Below are 11,920 nucleotides of genomic sequence, written 5' to 3'. Positions count from 1 at the left end.
TGTTTAACATCTTTACTGATGATCTAGACGAGGGGATCGAGTGCACCCTCGGTCAGTTTGCAGATGACACCCAGTTGGGTGGGAGTGTTGATCTGCTCGAGGGTGGGGAGGCTCTGCAGAGAGACCTGGCCAGGCTGGAGCGATGGGCTGAGGCCAACTGGGGGAGTTTCACTAAGGGCAAATGCCGGGTGCTGCCCTTGGGCCACAACAACCCCCAGCAGGGCTACAGGCCTGGGGACGAGTGGCTGGAGAGCTGCCAGTCAGAGAGGGACCTGGGGGGGATTGGTAATGAGCCAGCAGTGTGCCCAGGGGGCCAAGGAGGCCAATGGCATCCTGGCTTGTACCAGCACTGGCGTGGCCAGCAGGGACAGGGGAGGGATGTGACCCCTGGGCTCGGCACTGGGGAGGCCGCCCCTCGATGAGTGGGTTCAGTTTTGGGCCCCTCACTCCAAAAAGGCCATTGAATGACTCGAGCGTGTCCAGAGAAGGGCAACGGAGCTGGTGCAGGGTCTGGAGCACAGGTCTGATGGGGAGCGGCTGAGGGAACTGGGGGGGTTTAGTGTGGAGAAGAGGAGGCTGAGGGGAGACCTCCTGGCCCTCTGCAACTCCCTGAAAGGAGGGTGCAGAGAGGGGGGAGGAGTCTCTTGAGCCAAGGACCCAGCGGCAGGCCAAGAGGGAATGGCCTCAAGCTGCGCCAGGGCAGGGTCAGACTGGCTCTTAGGAAGGATTTCTTTGCAGAAGGGGCTGTTGGGCGTTGGAATGGGCTGCCCAGGGCAGGGGGGGAGTCCCCATTCCTGGAGGGGTTCAAGAGTCGGGTTGACCCAGTGCTGAGGGATCTGGTGGAGTTGGGAACGGTCAGGGTGGGATTCATGGTGGGAGTGGAGGAGCTTCAGGGTCTTTTCCAACCAAGAAGATTCTGGGATTCTGGGATTTTCGTCCCCTCAAATTGTTTAGCTCAGTAACAAGGCTTTGTCTTCCTCTCTCATGGTTACCTGCTCACACAGACCCACCAACAGTTAGCCAGGAATAAAAACATGTAGAAGTAGGTTGGATGCATTAACCGCTGATAGCCAGCAGCTGCGTGAGTAAGGTGCTTTGCAGCAAAATTCAAGCCTCTTTGTTAGAAGCTCTAAGCTTCTTAGGCCAAGGACTGGTATTTTCTCAGTGATGGGGTCCTAGTCTATCCTGGCACTGCAGCAAACCCTGCTGAGGTGTGGGAAAGAGAAGCCCAGCCTAAGGTTACACCACCTCAGTGTACGTTGATTTAAGCTCTGTGATGCTTTCCATAGTCTGCAGCTTGGATAAGCCGTGTGTGCTTCAGCAGGGGAAGACGAAAGTGGGTGTATGGAGAACTTTTCAGAAAGGTTGGGAGTGGGGAATTTTGATAAAGAACTGATACATGGAGCCAGTGTCTGGGCCCTGGAGAGGTGGATTCATGGGTTGTTCATTTGTGTGCGTGAGGGAGAATATGTGTTCCGAGGTGGGGATTCGTGGCCCTTCTCCCACCAGAGGTCTGCAGGCAACTGCCTGAGAAACATGGGAACAGGTCACCTCTCAAGGCTTCCTCCAGCACTGAAAATCAGGCCCAGTGGCTTTCGGTTTTGTTACTGGTTTTGTAACAGGGAGGTCACGACATTTCTTAATCTGTGGGAAACAGAAGGGTGGAGCCTCTCTGGCGTGGGGTTGGGTAAACAGAGCATCCCTAATACATGAAGATACAGTTTTGGGTCTGTGCACGAGGAGAGGCGTCCCACCTGATGTTTGAGGAATTTAACCCAGATCCTGCTCGCTGCTCTCATCCTCTTCTCCCTCGTTTCACAGAGCCTCTATGGAGTTGGCAGCACTGGTGAGCTGGGCAGAGCTGCTGGCCATCATCGTCGTCGGTGTGCTGCTGCTCCTCGTTGAGGTGCTCCTGCGAGTCATGGTGGTCATCGGGCTTCTGCTCTACGTGCTGGTCACTAACTGAAAGCAAAGTGGGGACGGCGCCTCTTTGTCCCTCCTGTTCCCAAAGCTCTTCAAGAAGAAGATAAGAGGAGAATCATACTGACCTCAAGAACAGATGGAGAGAAACATGAGCAGTAGTCAGAGGAGGGGAGGTATGGCCGCCTTCTGGCTCCCTGCGTTACACCCTTGCTTGGCAGCTTTGTTTTCTTTCCCAAAGCACTAACTTCAGCAATGAGCCTCCCGCAAACCCAAATCACAGGGTCAGGCCACTTGTCCCCTTCTGCCTAAGGGGACACTGAGTCCTGGCAAGGAGAATTCCTTCAGCTGCACCTTCCTGGTGCAAGCCCGTCCTGCCACGTGTCCCTGCCGTGCTCGGGCCGGCTCTGCTGCGGGGCTTGGGGCCCTCCCCTGGGGCTGTGGGGTCTGGGGTAGGGCAGGGGCAGCACTCTGTGTTCTCCTCATGTTGTCTCAAAACCAGGGTTCTTCACCCAGTGTGCAAAGAGCCAGTTAAAACACAGAGTCAAGAAATTCATATTTCACAGAATCACAGAATCATCCAGGTTGGAAAGGACCTTGAAGATCATCTAGTCCAACCATTAACCCAGCACTGACAGATCCCAACTCCACCAGATCCCTCAGCGCTGGGTCAACCCGACTCTTCAACCCCTCCAGGGATGGGGAATCCTCCCCCGCCCTGGGCAGCCCATTCCAACGCCCAACAGCCCCTTCTGCAAAGAAATCCTTCCTAAGAGCCAGTCTGACCCTGCCCTGGCGCAGCTTGAGGCCATTCCCTCTTGGCCTGCCGCTGGGTCCTTGGCTCAAGAGACTCCTCCCCCCTCTCTGCACCCTCCTTTCAGGGAGTTGCAGAGGGCCAGGAGGTCTCCCCTCAGCCTCCTCTTCTCCACACTAAACCCCCCCAGGTCCCTCAGCCGCTCCCCATCAGACCTGTGCTCCAGACCCTGCACCAGCTCCGTTGCCCTTCTCTGGACACGCTCGAGTCATTCAATGGCCTTTTTGGAGTGACATTTGTGACAGTTCTACACAGAAAATGGTGCTGGGCAGCCACAGTGGCCAGTACACCAAGTTCCAAACATGCACTGTATTTGTTTGATTCTGAACACACAAACACACATCTCTACACGTAAGTATTGCTTAGTGTTTTATCACAATATCACCTCTTTGTTAGTTTTATTCCTTTAAAGTCACAGTATCTACCTATTAATGTATGTGTGCTCAAAGAGTGGGGGGCTTCCTGAAGAGGTGGGTAACTTAAGCTGTAACTTAAGTGTGGTTTTCCTATTACAATGAGCTAAATTCACCTAAAGGACACAAAAATAGGTACTTTCTACAGCACAATTTCAGATCGCCATTCTGTTGATCATAAATCTTAACAATACAATAGTTCTACTCTAGAACTAAGCAACCGTAAGTTTGTTTATAGCAATAGTGATCCTGGTCACCAAACCAAACCTTCTCAGCTGCAGATTGTATGAGAAACATTGCCTTTTTGTCTTTTGCTATGTTTTTGCTCCTTTATCATTTTCCGACACCTCGGAGGGGCCGCCCCTTGATGAGTGGGTTCAGTTTTGGGCCCCTCACTCCAAAAAGGCCATTGAATAACTCGAGCGTGTCCAGAGAAGGGCAACGGAGCTGGTGCAGGGTCTGGAGCACAGGTGTGATGGGGAGCGGCTGAGGGACCTGGGGGGGTTTAGTGTGGAGAAGAGGAGGCTGAGGGGAGACCTCCTGGCCCTCTGCAACTCCCTGAAAGGAGGGTGCAGAGAGGGGGGAGGAGTCTCTTGAGCCAAGGACCCAGCGGCAGGCCAAGAGGGAATGGCCTCAAGCTGCGCCAGGGCAGGGTCAGACTGGCTCTTCGGAAGGATTTCTTTGCAGAAGGGGCTGTTGGGCGTTGGAATGGGCTGCCCAGGGCAGGGGGGGAGTCCCCATCCCTGGAGGGGTTGAAGAGTCGGGTTGAGCCAGCGCTGAGGGATCTGGTGGAGTTGGGAACGGTCAGGGGGAGGTTCATGGTGGGGCTGGAGGAGCTTCAAGGGCTTTTCCAACCCAGAGGATTCCGGAATTCTGTCCGCAGGTCCTAGGACGGTGCTTCAAGCCGCCTCCCCCCGCGGGGAGCCACAGAGCAGGAGGCCGCTCTGCGCATGCGCGGAGCGCGCGCCCCCCCCCCCCCCCCCCCACCCTGCCGTGGCGGGTCGATACTACATTTCCCAGCGTGCCGCGGGGCCGCCGCGCAGACGCCGTTTCCGTTTCGCGGTATTTCCGCGGCCTCTGCGCTGACTCGGTCTTCCGCGGGGCACCGACGGTGAGGGGCCCGCGGGCAGTCTTGGGGCTCCGTGGGGAGGGACTGGGCGCCGGGGAGTGACGCGTCCCCGTGCGCGTGTCCCCGGATTTGTGGCGGTGGCCTCGCCGTCCGTGTCCGGGACTCCCGCGGGCAGCAGTTGGTGAAACCGGGGGGTTGTTCTGCATGGAACAGGATCTCTGAGCTTATCTTTGGGTCTCCGGGCTGTGTGGGGGGAAATGCTGGTGTGAAGGCTGTGTCAGGGCAGGACTGAAGGGTCCGCGGGTATTAAGAGGGGAGGAGGCTCTGCCGCGTGAGGAGCAGTTTTTGCGTTTAAAAGCCCATCAGGTTTCCTGAGGGGTTGCACGTAGAGTGGCCGTGTGGTCTCCTCGTCCTCTGGGCTTGGGGAAAGGGAGACGTGGCCTGAAGCAGGGACTTGTGGGCAACGAAAGGCCGCTGGAGGGAGTTGGTGGCTGGAAATAGGAAAGTGGCTGGAAATAGGAAAGCAGAAATGTTGAAAATGAGGAGCTGGTATTCTCTGAGAAGAATACAGAATTTGCTGGGGAGAAGTTGTGTAAGACGCTGCTGGAAAGCTGCTGTGCTTGGCAATGGCAATTAACTGTTAATTGCTAAAACTGGTGAAACTTAATTGCCAGAGCTTTTGCTCTGAAAGTTACTAGAAGAGGTTTTGTGATCTGAGACCTCTGCCCATCGCTGAGATGTGATAAAGGGGAGTGGTACTTGCGGGGCTTTGAAAAGGGAGAAAACCTTTGTCACTTCTTCCATGCCTGCTGGTCGGGGACACCGCTGTGCCACTTCTTGCATCCCTGCAGAAAGTGTACAAGTGTTTTGGGGGCAGTTGCAGGCTTGTGAGGAGGGTAATTTTCTGCCAGCTTGTGATAATCCTGTATCAGTATCGCTGTGCAGTTTACACTTGCTCATGTCTTGCTGCACGTGAATGCTTAGTTGTCCTGTTCGTGTTCCTTTCGCCAGTCAGAGGGACCTGGGGGCGTTGATTGCCAGCCGGCTGAACATGAGCCAGCAGTGTGCCCAGGGGGCCAAGAAGGCCAATGGCATCCTGGCTTGTACCAGCACTGGCGTGGCCAGCAGGGACAGGGAAGGGATGTGACCCCTGGGCTCGGCACTGGGGAGGCCGCCCCTCGATGAGTGGGTTCAGTTTTGGGCCCCTCACTCCAAAAAGGCCATTGAATGACTCGAGCGTGTCCAGAGAAGGGCAACGGAGCTGGTGCAGGGTCTGGAGCACAGGTCTGATGGGGAGCGGCTGAGGGACCTGGGGGGGTTTAGTGTGGAGAAGAGGAGGCTGAGGGGAGACCTCCTGGCCCTCTGCAACTCCCTGAAAGGAGGGTGCAGAGAGGGGGGAGGAGTCTCTTGAGCCAAGGACCCAGCGGCAGGCCAAGAGGGAATGGCCTCAAGCTGCACCAGGGCAGGGTCAGACTGGCTCTTAGGAAGGATTTCTTTGCAGAAGGGGTTGTTGGGCGTTGGAATGGGCTGCCCAGGGCAGGGGGGGAGTCCCCATCCCTGGAGGGGTTGAAGAGTCGGGTTGAGCCAGCGCTGAGGGATCTGGTGGAGTTGGGAACGGTCAGGGTGAGGTTCATGGTTGGGCTGGAGGAGCTTCAGGGTCCTTTCCAACCTAGATGATTCTGTAATTAAATTACCAATGACATTCCATTTTCATTTGCATCTAGATGAAGCTCCTCATTCTCGCTGTGTTTGCCCTGTTTTATGTGGCCCACTGTGAGGAAGGCGCCAGGCTCCTGGCCTCCAAATCTTTATTAAACAGATACGCAGTGGAGGGCAAGGACTTGACTTTGCAGTACAACATCTACAACGTCGGCTCCAGGTAAACCTTGTCCAGGCTTCTAGTACTGACCCGGAGCAAACGTTACATGTGTGTGTGTGTCTGCAGGGTTTGAGACTATTTTAGGTTCCATGATGTGCTGTTAATTTTGCTCTCCCTAACTCTGAGCTTACCTACAGCGTTTGAAGGTTTGACCCTGCAATTTGCCTTTTTCTTCCTGTTCTGTTGTCCCTGCTTTTGCTGTTTCCTGCTTTCACCTCGTGGCTGCTCTGGCTGTTGGTCCAGCTTGGTTTAGTTACTTTTGTGTCTTGTGACACTCTGCTCCCCATGCACGCAGCCTTCCTTTCCTGGCTTTGTGAGCTATTTTTCACATCTGGATTCCTACCTTTTTTGTAATTTTTCTCAGCTTTGCCTTCCTCTTTCTGCAGTCTCCCTGTAATACACCTTCACTCTCCTCTCCATCTTCTATTAGTGATTTTTTTATGGTTCAAAAATCAGTTCTTGCAGCTGCTGAAGTCTCAGTGTGGAACTGTCATCCCTCTTTGGTGCAGTTCCCTGTGAGTAGAATGCAAAGTCTAAGACACTCTTCTCACCCCTTTCTTTGTTGCATTTAGTGCTGCTTTAGATGTGGAGCTGTCGGATGATTCTTTCCCCCCGGAAGATTTTGGCATTGTCTCTGGGATGCTCAACGTCAAGTGGGACAGGATCGCTCCGTATCTTTTCATGTTGTGAAATTTCTCCTGTCACTCCTCCTTCCCCCTGAGCATCCTGTAGCTCTCCCGTCTTCCTTCATTGTCACTGAAATTCCAGCGTGCCAGACCCTGGGCAGGGCGTTGAATTAAAATCTCTGGTCTCCTTGAAGGTGCTGTTAAAATAAAGAAGTTCCTTGCAAACAGGGCCAGGTCCTGGTGCAATTCATCTGCCTGGGAGGGAGGAGCAGCTGGAGCAGCCTTGGATGGGTCTGGACGTCTGTAACCGCAGAGGACTCGGATCTGTCAGCAGCACTGACTCATCCACCTTTACTTATCTCCTCACTCTTCTTCCTTTGATGAAATGCAACTATTTTCCTTAACTCACGGCTCTCAGAGCGAGTAACGTGTCCCACACTGTGGTTCTGCGGCCTCTCAAAGCTGGTTACTTCAACTTCACCTCTGCTACCATCACGTACCTGGCGCAGGAGGGTGGACAGGTTGTGGTGAGTCAACTCTTCAGGATGCTTGTTACAGGGGGACGCGTGTCCCTGCACTCTTACACCACGCGGGCTCTGTTACAAGAAGGAAAGGTGGCAAATATCTTTTTCCCCCTGACTTTTTCAGGTTGGTTTCACTAGTGCTCCTGGGCAGGGAGGAATCTTGGCTCAGCGCGAGTTTGACAGGAGGTTCTCCCCTCACTTTGTAAGTACCTTTCGTTGGTAATTGAAATTGCATCGCAGCAACTCTGCAACCCAGCACAGCGGCTTTTTGCCACTTTGTGGTGTGTTTTGTTGGTGCTGCAGTCACCTGGAAAACACCAACATGGATTGTAAAGAATCTGTATCAGTTGTCCAGAAACTTATCACAGAAAAATCAAAGAGTTTTCATCCCAGCTGCCTCTCTGAAGGAGCTGGCACTGTGGGATTTGAGCCAGAAGCTTTGAGACTAGATCTGATGGCTGCAAGATTCACCTGTACGATTTGACTTTTTTTTTTTTTTTAACAATTTCTCCTTCTAGCTGGACTGGGCAGCTTTTGGTGTGATGACCCTGCCCTCCATCGGGATCCCGCTGCTGCTGTGGTACTCGAGCAAGAGGAAGTACGACACCCCCAAGACCAAAAAGAACTGAGCAAAGTCAAATGCCACCAGCACCCCAGAGCTCAGGAAAGAACATCCCAGCACCCAGAACAGCAGGTGTGTTGGGATCAGCAAAGCGCTGCCCTGGGCTGTGCCCCAGCCCTGTCGGCAAGAGGGGATTGATCACTTCCATGGCAGTGATGTGTTGCCTTCTACATCTTAAAAAAGAAATGAGTAAAAGTAAAAAAAAAAAAAAAAAAAAAAACCAACCGAAAATCCCAAACTCCCTTGTCTGCATATTCGGAGACACCTCGCTCCGTTGCAGACCCAGTGCCTCGGTGATACAAATGTGTGAACACGTAGAGGAGGTTGTTTGGGGGGCGCAGCTCTGCGGCCTTTCTGACATCTGTGCTGCCCTCCAGCCTCTGCTCAGCCAAACGGCTCTTGGCCTGCTGCAGCCTCCTCCAATGTCTTAAACCTCAGGGTCCCGCTCCTCCGAGCATGGCCTGCCTCGCTGGAATGCTGCTAGGAAGGAGATCTGGGGGCAAATAGACCTTCTGCGAGAGGCGTTAGAGCTGCTTCTTCGCTAGCTGGGGCATGGGAGGTCCCTGTCGATGCTTGTTCTCTAGGAAGCCCCATTGTATTTTGGTGAGCAGTTCCTTGCTGTGTTTCTGTTCTTTCCGGTTGCTCTGTAAGGGTGGAGGTGTGTTGAGGTACTGAGGCTTTTGTAATAAAATGAACACCGTGAAAGAAGCCTGCCTTTCTTTTACCAGGAAGTCCTGGAGGCAGCTGGCTGCCTTCAGGAGCCGCTGATGGGCATACAGTCAGTAAAATAAATCGCTATCAGGAGAATAAACAGAAGAATCCCAGAATCATCTGGGTTGGAAAAGCCCTTGAAGCTCCTCCAGCCCAACCATGAACCTCACCCTGACCGTTCCCAACTCCACCAGATCCCTCAGCGCTGGCTCAACCCGACTCTTCAACCCCTCCAGGGATGGGGACTCCCCCCCTGCCCTGGGCAGCCCATTCCAACGCCCAACAACCCCTTCTGCAAAGAAATCCTTCCTAAGAGCCAGTCTGACCCTGCCCTGGCGCAGCTTGAGGCCATTCCCTCTTGGCCTGCCGCTGGGTCCTTGGCTCAAGAGACTCCTCCCCCCTCTCTGCACCCTCCTTTCAGGGAGTTGCAGAGGGCCAGGAGGTCTCCCCTCAGCCTCCTCTTCTCCACACTAAACCCCCCCAGGTCCCTCAGCCGCTCCCCATCAGACCTGTGCTCCAGACCCTGCACCAGCTCCGTTGCCCTTCTCTGGACACGCTCGAGTCATTCAATGGCCTTTTTGGAGTGAGGGGCCCAAAACTGAACCCACTCATCGAGGGGCGGCCTCCCCAGTGCCGAGCCCAGGGGTCACATCCCTTCCCTGTCCCTGCTGGCCACGCTAGTGCTGGTACAAGCCAGGATGCCATTGGCCTTGGCCACCTGGGCACACTGCTGGCTCATTATCAATCAGTCACCCCCCCAGGTCCCTCTCTGACTGGCAGCTTTCAGCCACTCCTCCCCAAGAGAGGGCGAAAGGAGGGCCCACAAGGCCCTTTTCCTGCGGGGGAGGTAGAGGCACAGTGAGCCCCTGCAAGGGGGGAGAGGTGGGTGATCTCTGCCCCGAGCTTCGGGCAGGGAGGCAGTGGCTGTTCGCAGAGGGGGGCTGTGCCTGGGCACTGTGTCACCTGCTCCGGCCGCTTGTTGGACGCTCAGCGGGATGGTGGTGACAGCTGAGAAATCCCAGGCCGTGCTGCAGTGAGCGCTGTGCCTCAGTTACCAGAACAACTGGGCTGCATCCAGAGCAGTGTGGGCAGCAGGGCGAGGGGGGGGATTCTCCCCCTCTGCTCCACTCTTGGGAGACCCCCCTGCAGTGCTGGGTCCAGCTCTGGGGGCACCAACAGCAGAAGGACACGGACCTGCTCGAGCGGGGCCAGAGGAGGCCACGAAGATGCTCGGGGGGCTGGAGCACCCCCCTGTGAGGACGGGCTGAGAGAGTTGGGGGGTTCAGCTGGAGAAGAGAAGGCTCCAGGGAGACCTTAGAGCGGCCTCCCAGGACTTAAAGGGGGCTGAACTATATGGTAAGACCCATTATGAGAAGACAGGAGCTCTTCAAAATGATCCTTAGAGAAGTGGTGACTTATTCTCAGGTTCTGCAAATTGACAAAGATCAGTGAAGTTTGGAAAACCTGGTGCCCTTTCCACAAACACTCACAGAATCGTGTGTTTCTGTAGAGGTTTCTAACACAGTAAGGAGTGGATGAAATGTGAATAGAAGTGTGAGAGACTGAAGTAACACAGCAAGGGTTAATCTCCTTCTCTCTCTCATTTCCTTATTAGTGCTAAATATCTTAGTGCTAAATATCTCTAACACAATTCATCATGGCACTCCCTTTGGCAGCTGCTCTTTGTTAACTAAACACATATTCACATCAGATAAATACACTTTAGTGCTGTCTGTGTCATAAACTCCTGTAGTGATCACACAGGGATCACATACTCTCACTTCAGTTCCAGTATCCACCTGTCTCCTGGGTACAGTGAAACCTGAAATAAAACATGTGGTTTGCTCCTGAGAACCATCAACAGCAACTAATAGTGGTAACACAGTTTTCATTAAGAAACACAACTCTATTATCAAAAGTTATTAATCTGTAGATTAATAACAAAAGCACTCCTAAATTGGCTTGGAAACCTGAAGTTTGCATTACGCTTTGTCCTAGAGCAATGAGAGTGCTTGTGGTGGTAATTTCTGTACCAGAGAAATGTTTCTGCTGCCAATAAACAGATTTCAGTGCAGAATGGAGGACAGCCAGGAGGCAGCCAGCACTTATGGTCACTGTGAAACTCTTCTGGATAGGAATTAGTGACTGAAGCAGAAAGGCTCTCATTATTCATCCTCCGAAGTATCCAGTATCATGTAAAAACTAATTCCTGAATCCAAACACTCTCCAACAAAAATAGTTCAGCGAGCAGCACAAAAGTGGCACAAGGGCAATCATGACACACGCTTTCCAAGCTCTGAGGCCCACTCTCTGTTGTTAATCTTTAGTTTAGTTAATTACTCTGATTTAGAGAGCGGCCCATCAAACAGAGACAAGCCAACTTCAATTTTCAAATCAATGCACTTGAAAAGACACGGCCTGCCCTTAAGCGTTAGATGCCCACTGCCAACTTAATGGATCCAATTATATTTTAAAGGAGAAGTATGATCCCGATCAAAACCAAAAAAAACCCAAACAGAAATGTGCAAGTTTTACAATCAAGCTTTCATTTTCTTATTACCTAAAAATCCATCTTCCACAACATAGATAGTGCATTTAGAAAGACCAGATGCAGCTCGCGTGTGAACATCTTTGTTCTTTTATAAGAATTCTTTCAAGATTTTCAACTTATTAGAAGAGGATACAGACATCCTCAGAGAGCCCAAGTAACTCCTCTGAGGAGTTAAAGACATCTCAGAAACTCAGACTTGGACCGCAGAACTCCTGTTTGCCTTTACAGTCTCTTTTACTACAAATCAGGTTGGTCATAGCTGGGAAAGAGCATGGGCACATACCGGGACAGACGAGCTAGCTGGAAGGCTGTTTAGAAGGATACTCTGGTGAGCCAAGACAAGATCGCTCTGTCCCACCTGCTCTGCTCTCACAGTGGCCATCTTCACCTCCAGACCACTGGAAGAAGGTCAGACCCACCACGTGCAATAACTTGGTTGCAAACGTCAAGCTCATAATATTCAAGGGAAAGTTCTAATTCTGCAAAAAGACCACTTTGCAAATTACAGGAATGTGATAATCATCTACAGAAAGGAGAATTCACACAGAGACTAAAACTCATGGATTCTTGCTAGCTGACATCATAAAACCAAACCTCCTTTCCCTTGAAATATCAAGACAAGAAGCAGCAGGATTACAGCTTTGGGATTACAACTGTGGGACTACAGCAGCAGAGTTTATCTCACACGTAAACCTCTGATGTGCAGAGCTCGCTCAGCCAAATCCAGGGCAGAATCATCCACACAGAGTTCTTGAGTTTGGGAGATAATTTCAATACTGTCTATCGTATCA

At 52.6% G+C, this 11,920-nt stretch overlaps 1 protein-coding gene across 2 annotated transcripts; it reads left to right on the top strand.

Moving 5' to 3' along the window:
• The first annotated feature begins 1,729 nt into the window (after nt 1-1,729).
• Nucleotides 1,730-8,575, top strand: SSR2 (signal sequence receptor subunit 2). 2 transcript variants are annotated; one of them, XM_074853416.1, is made up of 6 exons: nt 1,730-2,096; nt 5,941-6,095; nt 6,668-6,766; nt 7,140-7,248; nt 7,370-7,447; nt 7,764-8,575. In XM_074853416.1, exons 2-6 carry the CDS (start codon nt 5,941-5,943, stop codon nt 7,872-7,874), a joined length of 552 nt encoding a protein of 183 aa, XP_074709517.1. In that variant the 5' UTR covers nt 1,730-2,096; the 3' UTR covers nt 7,875-8,575. The 2 variants fall into 2 exon arrangements, with proteins under 2 accessions (XP_074709517.1, XP_074709516.1); XM_074853415.1 differs by lacking the exon at nt 1,730-2,096 and adding an exon at nt 4,121-4,258.
• The last annotated feature ends 3,345 nt before the right edge of the window (nt 8,576-11,920 follow it).

This window comes from Strix uralensis, chromosome 32, assembly GCF_047716275.1.
Source record: "Strix uralensis isolate ZFMK-TIS-50842 chromosome 32, bStrUra1, whole genome shotgun sequence".
NCBI lineage: Eukaryota > Metazoa > Chordata > Aves > Strigiformes > Strigidae > Strix > Strix uralensis.
The sequence above is the reverse complement of the archived record's forward strand: the minus strand, read 5'-3'. Positions and strand labels throughout refer to the sequence as shown.

Bases quoted from the DNA above. Each gene is read 5' to 3' on its own strand.
- SSR2 (XM_074853416.1), top strand. From the start codon at position 5,941: ATGAAGCTCCTCATTCTCGCTGTGTTTGCCCTGTTTTATGTGGCCCAC. The intron at 6,767-7,139 runs GTATCTTTTCAT...CACGGCTCTCAG, and splicing joins AAGTGGGACAGGATCGCTCC to AGCGAGTAACGTGTCCCACA. The intron at 7,249-7,369 runs GTGAGTCAACTC...TGACTTTTTCAG, and splicing joins AGGAGGGTGGACAGGTTGTG to GTTGGTTTCACTAGTGCTCC.